The sequence below is a fragment of the Macaca mulatta genome, chromosome X (assembly GCF_049350105.2).
Source record: "Macaca mulatta isolate MMU2019108-1 chromosome X, T2T-MMU8v2.0, whole genome shotgun sequence".
Lineage (NCBI taxonomy): Eukaryota > Metazoa > Chordata > Mammalia > Primates > Cercopithecidae > Macaca > Macaca mulatta.
This window is the reverse complement of record NC_133426.1, coordinates 156844449-156857795: the sequence shown is the minus strand read 5'-3', so window position 1 is coordinate 156857795 and position 13347 is coordinate 156844449. Positions and strand designations below refer to the sequence as shown.

At 41.4% G+C, this 13347-nt stretch overlaps 1 protein-coding gene across 10 annotated transcripts in view; it reads right to left on the bottom strand.

Annotated features, from left to right (window-relative positions):
- MTM1 (myotubularin 1) overlaps positions 1–13347 on the bottom strand; it is a 100890-nt gene that overhangs the window by 63620 nt on the left and 23923 nt on the right. For all 10 annotated transcript variants that reach the window (XM_077987710.1, XM_077987713.1, XM_077987709.1 and 7 more), the window contains 2 exon segments: positions 10074–10146; positions 7944–8038 (listed from right to left, as the gene is read on the bottom strand). In XM_077987710.1, the coding sequence (XP_077843836.1) occupies positions 7944–8038; positions 10074–10146 (168 nt within the window).

Genomic DNA, 13347 nt, shown 5'->3' with positions numbered 1-13347 from the left:
AGCAGCACTGAGAACTCTGGACTAGCAAGAAGTGGGCTACACCCACTCCTCAAAACCATGAAAGCTGATACTTGAGTACAAGTGAGAGGCTATGAGGATCTGGAAGTGGAGAGGGACCGAGGTAGAAAGCAAAAGAGACTAGCCACTGGGGAAGACTCAAAGATGAATCAGCTTTAGGCCAAGATCTCTGGGATAAACAGTGGTGGTACCAGCAAAAGATGTGAAGAACACAGGAGGGGGTTTTAGAGAAAGATGAACATGACCAATTTTAGAAACTCTGGGTTTGAGATTATGATAAATGAACCAAGTACAGATATCCAGGAGATGGATGGATATAAAGAACTGACGAGATCCTAAGGGCACCTCGAACTCAAAATGTCCAGAACTAAATACAGTTCTCTCTCCAAACTACATTATTCTCCAAAGTTCCCTATCTTAGTGGCTGGTTACAAAAGCTAGAAACCTAGGAGTCACCCCTGGTATCCCCCTCTCTACTATCCTTAAGCCAGTCTCCCATGTCTGCCTCTTAAATCAGTCTCAAGTCTGCTAACCACTCCAATTCTATCAGCAACTTCTCCAGGCCACTGCCGTAGGTGCAGTGGTCTCTATATCTACTATCGCTCCCCCTACAGTACCCAGGGTGATCTTTTAGAAGAGCACATCTGATGCTATCATTCCTTGGCTCACACCACTTCGAAAGTGGTGTGAAAAGCTTCAAAAGCTTCTCATTGCTGAACTCTAAAAACCCAAATCCTGGCCAGGCACAGTGGCTCACACCTGTAATCCCAGCACTTTGGGAGGCCGAGGTGGGCAGATCACCTGAGGTCAGGACTTCGAGACCAGCCTGGTCAACATGGTGAAACCCCGTCTCTACTAAAAATACAAAAATCAGCTGGGTGTGGTGGCAGGCGCCTGTAATCCCAGCTACTCGGGAGGCTGAGGCAGGAGAATCACTTGAACCCGGGAGGCGAAGGTTGCAGTGGGCCGAGATTGTGCCACTGCACTCCAGCCTGGGGGACAAGAGCAAGACTTTGTCTCAAAGTATGCTCCATCTTTATAATCAACAAAAGAACCATCAAATTGAAAAGGATTCAAGAATTTTTGGGTAACACGCTGCCTGAAGAACTGAATCACTGTGTCACTATCTTTTAGAGAAAAGCCAAACAACAAATTTATCCTTGAATTTAATCCAGGAAAAATGTGCTGTTTCTGACTTGTCATCAGAAAATGAAAACTCTATATCCAACATGTTTCTCATCTTGCCAGCGGTCCTGAACCTAGAGCCAAATTATACTACCCAAGGGTTATGATCTGCTCAACTGGAAGCCTTAAAAGCCCCCATTCCTTTAGCTTCCTCCACATTTCCAATATTCCATTCTATTTTAAAAAGGGATGTGTGAAATGACCAGGAGTGAGAAATACCAACTTTTGGATGGTGATTACCTCTGCTGTAAAGAGGGAGGAAAGGATGGGATTACTTCAGCTGGGTGGTAGACCCACAGACATTTACATTACTTTTCATAAGCTTTCTATAGTAAATACTTCTGAACGATTTTTAAGAGGAGTAGGGGGCAAATGGCAGAGACGGGGTGGGGATGAATTATGTTCTAGGTGGATAAAATGGCTGCATGAGAAGTCCACAGGTGAGGAGGCAGAGGGCTTGTTTAGGAAGACCAAGTTGCTTACGGGAGCCAAAGCATGGGGTGTACACACAAGGGAGGGGGGAAAGAGCAATGCTGGGAAGATAAGATGGCAGCAGAGTGGTGAGGACCGTGAACACCTGGCTAGGGAATGTGCGATAAGGTGGGAAAGAAGTGTTTCTGAGTAAGGGAATAAGAAGATTGAGGGTACGTCTTAAGGAGCAGATAGAATAGAAGGGAGAGACACTGAAGTCGGGGAGGCCTAGCTGAAGGAGACTGCCAGGGCCTAGGAGACAGACACCGGGGATGAGGGTAGAGCAACATGACTAGAAAGGATGAGGCAAATGTGATGAAGTCTACAGAGAAGTGGGGATGGGTAGACAGAGAAGACTCCAGGGTGATGAGAAGAAAATGGCACCATTAAGAGATACAAGAACACCAAAAGAAGGAACTGGGGGGAGGGAGAAAATTGAGTTGAACAATTTCAGCTTGACAGTGAGTCCAGGAATCCAGGTGAAAATTCAAGGGATCTCCAGCAGGCAATAAGGAAAGAGAAACTGGGGCTCAAAAGAGAGGTAGCACTACGGGAAAAAAAAAAAACATGGCCAGGGTAGCACCTGCTTTGCCTATCTGTCAGCTGTTGTCATGCTCAGATGAAAGAGTCAATGGAAAAGGCTGAGTAAACTCTAAGGAGCTTTGTTACTATACAATTTCATGTGCATGGAAGTGACTAAAGCAAAGGGGGTAGTTTAAAGCCATGGGGAGAATAAATGCAGAGCAGCTTGCTGAGGTCTGGAAGCTGCAGAATCTTTACAGAAAGAGCAAGGTGGATGACAGCTGCGAGAAAGACCCAAGGACTCACATCTCCACGGAATCTGTTCTCACTGGGGCTCCTGTGAGCCTCCTCCTCCTGGTCACACACTCCATGGCCTCTTTTCATTCTTTATCTTACTGAAACTTGCAACATTTCACACCATGGTCTGCTCCCTTCCTTCTTGAGATTCTTCTCTCCTACTGACTTCCATCACAGCCCTTTATCCAGAGATTTTCTACTGCTCTGACTCCTGCCACTTGGTGGTCTCCACTGGCTCTTCTCGCTCTCCCCACCATGGAAAAGTGTCCATGTCCCCCAGGGTCCTCTCCTCAGCCCATATCTTTTTAATGTTACATACTCTTCCCAGCTCATGAATGTCTGTGGTCTTTAGTGCTACCAATATGCTAATGACTTCAGAAGCTTCAGAGTCAGGTTTCCAACTGCTTCTGAGCCATTTCCACGTGGTAGTTGTAGAGTTGTAAGTCCATGCCTTCAGACTAATTTCCCCATTGGGCTTATCTACAACATATTCCTTCTCCTATAATATAATGTCTAGTCAGATGAATGGGAGCAGCTCCTATCATTCAAGTGAAAGTTTGTTCAACTCCTCCCTCCAAATGGCCACTCAAGCCCTCCAAATCTATCATGGCTATCCCCTCTTTTCTATCTTCACTATGACTATATTAAGGCCCTTATCACTTACCTGGAAAACTAAAATAACTTCCTAGTTGGGCTTCCTGACTTCAGTTTCTCCCTCCCCTAACCCATCACACACGCTGCAGCCAGAGTTCTCTTCCTGAAATCACACTGGATATGTCATTGTCTGTGTGACTTGCATACTGCTTAACTGTGACTTATGAGACTCTTAAGGCTGCTGACTCTTCTTCCAGCCTCATCCTCTTCTGTTCCCCACTCCTCCCTCAACCCCCAATGTTCCAGCTCCAACCGATCATTCAACCATCTTCATAACAAATGGTGCTTTTCCATATCGTTATACATGCGATACAGAAAAGCACCATATAGATATGGAAACTCTCTACCTGATAGGCTCCTTTTTCCTTCCTGTCCAGAAAATTGTTACCATTCAAGAGTTGGTTCAAGTATCATCTCCTCTATAAAGCATTCTGTGACTTGCCACACTGGCATAATCATCTTCTCCCTTGTACGTCTTCTCCCTTCTCACAGCACTATGCATACCACTGCAGGCTTTGTCATATTATACCACAATTACTCAACTCTATATCCTATGAGGCTGTGCAGGCCTCAAGGTATAGTATTATGCACCTTGCACAGTATTACATTCACCATGGTGCTCAGTGAATGTTTCTGGAATGAAGATATGAATGCCTGAATGAACGAGGGTTAAGGTGTCTTTCTCATGCACTAGAGCACCTAAACACAAAGTGCTCCTGGAAGGAATCCTGAAAGCAGTCTTACTCATGGTAGTCTACCAGATTACAAAGTATCACCTACCTACGGTAGGCCCTACTATAGTCACAACATTAACCCAAAGCCAAATTCCTTAGTACTCTCAAGGCCAAAAGGTGGCTATGGGATTTCTCAAATCCAGAAGCAATGTTAGTATTCAAGATGCCACAATGTAGTAGGAGCCACATTGTTGTCAAACCACAGTGACTAGGCCTTTGCCCTCTGAGCAGCACTAACAACATAGGAGCCCATTTCCTCCAAAGTTCACTCAATACAATTTTACTGTGTATTACTGTCTACCAGGACACTGTACTAGCTAGGTATGAAGGACCAAAAGGACTTAGCATTTGCGAAGACCACAGACACAGCAGCAAATAAATATGACAGAATCCATTCATTCAACACACAATGACTTAGCATCTTCAATGTGCCAGACTCCTTCCCAAGAACTGAAAGAACATCAGTGAATAGACAGACAAGTATCCTTGTTCTTAGACCACAAACAAGATGAATCAGTGAAATATATAACATAGGAGATAGTGACAAGCACTCAAGAGAAAAATTAAACACAGAAAAGAGGTATTAAAAGTTTAGCTAAAGGGCCAGGGAAGGTTTCATAGCAATGTGTTAACACAGAGGCATGAAGAAAAGGCTGCAGGGACATCAAGAAGGAATGATTCCTTCAAGAGAAGCTGGGGAAGACTCGAGAGAGGGCGTAGCTCTTGAGGTGGGTTCTGAAGGATGAATAGCAGCTTCTGAAGGGGTGGAGAAAGGGCATCCAGGTTCCGTGAGAATGGCACATGCATCATGGGAGAAGGAAAGGCTCTGAGTAGTTTGAGAACAGTGCACTTGGGGAGAAGTGATGTAAGTCAAGGTTGGAAGAGACAGAAGGACTTTTATACCATACAAAGAGAATGAATTTTACTCTGTGGGCAACAGGGAACCGATGATAGTTTTGGAACTGAGAAGCAAGCTGGTTGGCCTCACTCTAAGGATGAACACAATGGAGACAGGGTGCGGGCCAGAATGCGGGGGCAGACCATGCAAGGAGGGCTAGGTAGAAGCAAGCCACTGTGGCAATCTTAGGACATGGCCACTGTTCCTCTACTTCCCTGGGCAACAGGAGGCAGGGAATGTGCCCTTGACTCCTTACAAAATAGCAGAGCTAACTCCAGAATCAGACCACACACATTTGGACTCATCACTCCCACTGCAGTGTTTACATACCTGAAACAAACAGGTGTCCACTTCAAAATGCCAGTGAGATGACAGCTCTTTGTCAAACATGCAACAAAATATTTTCAGTTTGCAGCAGAATCCACAATTAATGTTCTTGTTTAGGACTTTAATTGAAGAAACACTATGATGACTATGTTTTTAGACTCCTGTATAACCATTTAAATGGCATTCTTTATATGATGTTTTCTGCTGTCAGCTGCTTGCTTTTATACTTGAACTAAATGTTGTGGCCAATTGCTTAAAATGTTTATGTAAAACTTAGTGGAAGAAGAAATAAGTTAGTAGTCAGTGTCAGACGGGCATTTTATTCACCCACTCAGCACTAACTCCATCCTCTAGGGCATCATATACAAACAAAAATAAAACTTGCTGAGAACTCTCCCAATTGTAAAAGTAATACATGTTCATTCTGGGTTTTTGAAAAATATTGACAAGTGAAAGGAAGAAGACAAGACATGCATAATCCCTCTCTTCAGATAACCCAAATACCGAAACCTTTGGTGCATTTCTTTCCAGCCTCTTTTCTACAGACAATTTTTGTTCTTTGTAGTTGAGGTCACACTACATACACAACCTTGTCATATCATCAGTTTGAATAACTTCTCCAGTTCATTATCAGTGACAGCACAAGGTGGAACTGGGTACACAGTCAAGTGTGGGCAAGTCAAAAAGCCAAGAGTACAAACAGCAAAAGGGACCATAATGTTTAATTGCAACTTTTGGTAATTCTCACATACATTAGCATAAAATCTTTCAATCTATCCTAATTTGATCCTTGGGAGCTATACAGAATAAATTGAATCCCTGCTCCACAGAAAGGCACTTAAAATATTCAAAGATGGGTCCATCATGTCCCTTTTTAGTCATCTTTTCTTCAGGTAAGATCAGCATTTATTTTGATCACTGCTCAAACTGCAGTCCCTTCACTAACCTGGTTATCTGTGTCTGAACTCTCTTCAGTTTGCTAATGTCCCTCTTAAAACTTGGTATCCGGCTTTGAACACAACACTTCAGATGGGGCTATTGTTACATTTTGTCTGGCAATTATGTTATACTTCTGTTAACTCAGCCTAGGTGAATATTAACTTTTTAATCAGTCATATCCAATTACTGGTTCAAATAAGCTTGGATCTGTTAAGACAGACCTCCTATCCTTTACTGCTAACAACTGATAACAACCAAGTAATTATTATCTATATTCAATTTTATATTATTAGTTTTGCTCCAATATCCTACCCAGTTAAGATCATTTCAAATCCTGATCCCGTCACCTAGCACACATTGGCTAGTATGGGGTTTTTCTTATATTGGAAATGCATGTGTTCTATGTGCTCCTCTGCAGTACATCACAAATGCTGGAAAGGAAGGGCCCCACACAGCAAGATGTTAGCGACCACCCTTCCTAGCATTAAGCCTGAAATCCATAGGCTATAACTCCACCTAAGTGTACTGCCACCATTCGGCCCAGGTATTTTTCCAGGGTCTGTCACATGGCCTTGGTTCCATCAAGACAATGTGTCAGTAACACTCCCAATGGTTGGTTTCTTTTCTAAGTACTTAAAAATCATCTGTTTAAAATTATTATTTGTAGAATTTTTGCCAATTGTTGCCAAGAGTGAACATCCAGCTTGTTAATTTTCAGAATCTTCTTTCCCATTCTGGAAAGCTAGAACATTCACTCATCTCTACTCTTACTTAGAAGTTTGAATAGAGTCACATAAATAAAATGCCCTGTGGCCTGATCCATGTACCTGTCCCTACAAGCACTGTGCTAGAGGAGATTCCAGAAGTTGGGGCAGCTATAAAAGTGGCTCCCACAGCTAAGGCAGTAGGGATAATAAACAGCATTTTTTCAGAATTCAGACATAATAATGAACACCATAAAAGAAAAAAAGATTAAAAGATATGAACTAATCTAGGTTAGAACTGTCCTAAAAAATGCTGGGGTAAAAGCAATAAAACAAAAGCTACATTTCCCCGACAGCCTCAAGGTCACCTGCATAGAAGCTGCTGATGGGCTACTCTCTGTGAACCCTGGACCTCTTCCCCATTCACATCTCATCAAAATATACCTCCCCTTCAGGCTGACCTGGGCAATGACAACCCACCACATCTACTGGAAGTCCTTCAGTGACAGCCACAGCAGCTACTCACTCTCTCTTCCCTTTCTGGGGCACCTCTTTTCCATGTTATTGTCCTAGCGATGGAACATTCCTTGAAATGCTGTGACAAACCTTTCATGGTCAGGGATTGAAAAGGTAGAGCGGCAGTAAGCCATACCATAGTCATCCTAGTTCTATACTGCTACCTGGTGCTTTAAAATTGAACACTCGGAAAAGTTCTAGAACAGTGGGCTTTACCCAGAAATTCACACTCCTCTGTGATACTTTAGAAAATATAACTGTGCCTGGACCACAGGCCTGGATATTCTGATGCAGTCTCTCTAGGACAGCTGTATTTTTTTATTTTTAACTTTTATGGATACTGTGTTGTTAAGCTCCACAAGTAGGTTTCATATGTGCTTCCAGCAAAGAACCACTGTTCTATACCTAACTTCTCCAAACTAGCAAATGGTTACAATTACTAACCCCTCCCCCACCATTATGAGGGACAAGACTTTTTTTTATTTACCCTGTTCCTTACATATACAAATACAAGTGTTAGTGTTAAATGAGTTTTGTAGAAGCAAAAAATTAAGAGTTGAGAAGCAAATATACCCCATGTTAATTTGACCCACAGTCAATCTTGCAAAGTAGAAGAGAAACAATTTAGCAATATCTTTAACAGTTAGGGTCATCTTTATGGTCTTATATTCTACTTACCGTTTCCAAACTTCTTAAATAAAGACGATAATTTGTGATGTAAACTCTTCCCTTAATGGGGCCATTGAAAGGACATATGTAAATAACTTCTTTGTCTATTAAGATAAAAAAAGTACCCTAAAATAATGGAAATAGATACCAAGATACACAACAAATGGCACTAATTTAATATAAACTATTCAGCTAAGAATAACTACAATTTTAAAAATTACTGAAAAAGCTGAAAGCAAGCACTGGCAATGTTTCTACATTACCGCGCTGGGTTGAGTTGGGGTAACGGGGGAGCTAGTGGGGCCACATCACCTCCAGGCACTAACAGTGCTTCCCTGAGCTTTCCCACAATGCTGTCACTACCTGGGGCAAGATGACAGCAGCTCAACAGCAGAAGTGAATGAGAATACTGCTGCTGTTACCCTAAGGTGGTTGTAAAGGTAACTATTTGAGCTACTTCAGCCAGAGGAAGGCAACTCACCTGGGACAGTCTCATGGACTAACCACTAGACTGAAAGATGAGGCTACCAATCTCTAACCACAGAAACATAATCATGTTTTTAACAAATAAATGTCAGTAGTAGAAATCTTTCCAGTTTATTCTTTTTTTTTTTTTTTTTGAGATACAGTCTTGCTCTATTGCCCCAGCTAGAGTTCAGTGGCGCAATCATGGCTCACTGCAGCCTCAACCTCTCAGGCTCAAGCAATTCTCCCACCTCAGCCTCCCCAGTAGCTGGGACTATGGGTATGTGTCACTGCACCCAGCTCTTCTTAATTTTTAGTAAAGATGATGTTTTGCTATGTTGCCCAGGCTGGTCTCCAATTCCTGGCCTCAAGTGATCCTCCTACTTTAGCCTCTCAAAGTGCTAGGATTACAGGTGTGAGCCACCACACCAAACCTCTTTCTCTTTTTAATAGTCTAGAATAGAGTTTGGCTAGGTTCATTTCAAACACTGAAGTGATATAAAACAGGTGGCCAAACGAATAGTACATCTTTGGTAGAATAAACATAAGGAGAAGCTAAACCAGAAAAATTAATTATAATAGAAATATGTCTCTCTTATCTTTCAAGGATGTCCTTGAATGTGTTAATGACTCGTAATGATTTTAAAATCCCTTTCTCCTCAAGTGCTAAATAAAAAATACTCAGTAAGGCTACTTCATGCTAGTTCCATTAGTTACTACCTAGGTTAAGGTTCAGGCACTGATACCTACCACCAAAACTTCATATATGAAGAGGATCAAAAGTAAAATATCTTCTTTGCTCTTATCCAGAAATTGGGATGAACACATCCCACTGATCTCCATTTCAAGACTAGAATGTGTGCAAGATTGTGGACTCAGAAGAGAATTTCTCACGGTGTATGGCTAATTCCCAAAGGTACCTCGCTTGGGCTCGCCATCTAATTAGCACCAGGTTTTAGCCATTTAAGCTAAACAACCCAGATCTTAATTAATCAAAAGGTTCCCTGGAAGAATGGTAATCACATCCGCTTCAAATACATTGAAGTCTGAAAGGAGGGTGTTAATCCAAATATAAAATTTGCCCACAACATTAGCACTTGGCTTAGAAGCTGTCAGATGTTTCTATATTCTTAAGCCAGAGTGATCTTGCCCTTCCAAAGTTGATCCCTTCCTTTTAGTATACGTTTACCATGAAAAATAACATCAAAATATTACCTAAATACTAACTTCCATTTTCTGACAAATGAAAGATATTTTAAAGCAATATGTTCTCCTATATTTCAAAGAGGAGAATGCTTAAGCTTTCAAGCCTTTAAGTTTATCATTTTAAAGCATGCATCATTGACTGGAAATCATTTTGCTCTTAAAACCTTAAACCATGAGAGCTTATGGCTCCAATGAGAGACTTTCAAGAGATAATCCACATTTTTTTCCCCTAAATCATTCTCAGTCTTTGGTACAGACACAAGAGTATCACTACCCTTGTGAGCATGAAGCTCTTGAAAGAACTCTTTAATCAAGAAACGGATGCAGAGAATTCTGTGTTAACGCTTCCAAACAAAGCTAGCCTATTTATCTAAGTCTGACCGCTAAAGAGTAAGTGGGATTGAAGCCACCTGATCCTGCCAGACTTCTCCTCAAGTTATGCAAATCTTAATGTCAGCAGGTCCTTACCAGTGATTAGTGTTTCTCCCGGAAGTCGAGGAACAGCCTCAGGGAGATCCCGATTGACTCCATCTCGAGACGGCTAGAAACAAAACAGACGCATCAGAAGTAATGACATTACATTTACGCATTGTTTTTAAATATGCTTTTTAAAGAAAAAGCATTAGAGATTTAGTATTTGGGAAAACTGGCACAAAACTTCAAACAAAAAATACAATCTAGCACCAACATTAATTAGATGTGTCAACTTCTAGTACTAAATAATGCTAGCATGCTTTTCAATAATATTAATTTTTAAACTACATTTCCAAGCACTTTAAAGTTAACAGCTTTCAGGAAACTGATAAAAAGTAAATATTAAGTGTATTCTATAGATACACATACACTGTGGCAGCTTTCTTTTTTTCATATTCAGCCATCTTTTGGGAAGACTAGGAAGGAAAACTTCAATTCCATAGAGGCTTAACTGAATAACAGTACAGCCATTAGCCAGAATCCTATTACAAGGCCCGAAAATCATTGTGATTACCTATTGAGTTTCCTATTTCACTAAGATCCTTCCTCACTTTTTACTTCCTCACATTTACTAAGATCTTTATCTTAGATAAGAGGAAAGAGTGGTCTGTCAGAGAACTTTTGAGCTGGCAAAAGTCTTAGGAACCATTTGTACAAATTCTTCACATCACTTTACTATTTCTCTAGGCTTCCTGGCTTTAGAGGTATTCCCAAGCATGTGCCTCATTCAATCACCTCCACAGCTCTGCTGGGCGGGCACAGTATTATTAACCATTATAACCTGCAGGTGAGTTCTCAGAGTCTAATTTGCCATTGATACCCATTGTCTTTCAGGTTATTCAGCCGCCCTAGTGGATTAATACAAAGATGTGTTGCAGGTGCTAGTCTGATGACATTTGAGGCACATCGGTAACATCCGTTTGGGCAAAAGGTTTTTTCTCAGCAATATTTCATTTTTTTTTCTATTTGTTGTCCAAAATCACACTGCAATCATTTCATAAGTTACTCATGCTTCCGTCAGAGCAGTTTTGTGGGTATTAAGTGAAAAAAAAAAAAAAAAAAATATATATATATATATATATATGCACACTTTTATTTTTTGAGACAGTCTTGCTCTGTTGCCAGGCAACAGTGGTGCAATCTTGGCTTACTGCAACGTCTGCCTCCCAGCTCCCAGGTTCAAATGATTCTCATGCCTCGGTCTCCTGAGTAGCTGGGACTACAGGTGTGTGCCACCACGCCCAGCTAATTTTTGCATTTTGAGTAGAGATGGGGTTTCACCATGTTGGCCAGGCTGGTCTTGAACTCCTGGCCTCAAGTGATCTGCCTGCCTTGGCCTTCCACAGTGCTGGAATTACAGGTGTGAGCCACTGTGCACACTTCTGTGAATTGTCAGAGGCTATGCAAATGGAGAGAATTATTATGAAACAAGAGAAATGTGAATTGCATATTTAGGTGAGATATAAGCTGTCAAAGAGGAGTGTTATGCTAAATTTTTTATGTTTTTTCATTCAGCGGCAGAATGAAAATTCCCAGCCAATTAAAAAAATTTTCTAGTACTTGTAAGCTAAGCATTTTAACCAGTTGGGCAAGACAAACTGTTCTCAGCCAGGAATGCCTTCCTCAATGAGAAGCAAAACCATACACCTTATATAAATTGTAAGAGAGAGAAGAAATTATCATCCTTTAACACTACCTCTCACTCACTAAAAACAGGTATAACGAGCAAATGCAATACTCAGTATACCTTTTAAATACCACAGTTCTGGGTCAACCACAAAATAAGGGAAGCGAATGTCTGATTAAAACAGGATAACATGGGATTAACACAGGATATACATTATATCAGAGCAGCATTACACAAGGATTTATAGTTACATTCTTGAAATTACTCCTGTGTTTGGATCTGATTCTTGTACCATAAAAATACTTAAATACAATAAAAACATATAATCTTGGAGATGAGGATGGCCCTTGTAGGCACCCAAAACAGAAAATATAAAGATTGATATATGTGATTACATAAAAACTTTAAACTTCAGTATTTCAAAATCAAAACAAGATACCATAAATACAATTAAAAAGCCAACAATAAACCAGGAAGAAGACTTGTAACAGAGTATAGAGCTGATTATCAAAATAGAAGGAACAAGCCAGGTGTGGTGGTCCACGCCTGTAATCCCAGCACTTTGAGAGGCTAAGGCGGGTGGACAGCTTGAGGCCAGGAGTTCAAGACTAGCCTGGCTAACAAGGTGAAACCCCAACTCTACTAAAACTACAAAAATCAGCTGGGTGTGATGGTGCACACCTGTAATCCCAGCTACTCGGGAGGCTGAGGCACGAGAATCACTTGAACCCAGGAGGCAGAGGTTGCAGTGAGCCAGGACTACACCACTGCGCTCCAGCCTGAGGGACAGAGTTAGACTCTGTCTCGAAAAAAATTTATGTACACACACACAGACACACACGGAACACATAATCAATAAGAATTCCACTCAAAACCCCCAAAAGCCAAATAGAGGACATGAACAATCACTTCACAAAAGAAATACAAACTAATAACAAACACACTTCTATTTATTTATTTATTTTGAGACAGGATCTCACTGTCGCCCAGGCTGGAGTGCAGTGGTAAGATCTCGGCTCACTGCAACCTCTGCCTCCCAGGCTCAAACAATCTCCCACCTCAGCCTCCTGAGTAGCTGGAACTATGAGCGCACGCCACCACACCCAGCTAATTTTTTGTATTTCTGGTAGAGACAGGGTTTCACTATGTTGCCCAGGCCAGTCTCGAACTCCTGAGCTAAGTGATCCTCCCACCTTAGCCTCCTAAAGTGCCGGGATTACAAGCATGAGCCACCTTACCCGACCATAAACACATTTTTTAAAAAAAGGTTAACCTCATTGGTAACCAAGTAATACAAATGAAAAGACCACCTTTTGCTCCCTTCTGATTGCTTAGGCATCCCTATCCACCTGGTGGGAGTATAAATTAGCCTTTCTGGTAGATAATCTTAGGGCCTTAAAGGGCCATGAATAAAGCTTATTTTAAATTAATCCCTTCCTTTTAATGCATATTCCAAAATCTCCCTCTAATTCCACAGTCTCCCCCTGGATACCTTGAACCATTTTCTGTAAAAGTTGTATTTGTTTTGGTTATGCAACAATTTTATCATAACTAGAAAACAATGCCAATGTTTAGGAAGGTATAGCAGCCTGCTCAGCAGGCCTTAGCCCTCCAGTATGTCCTTCAGCAACCTTTCCGGTT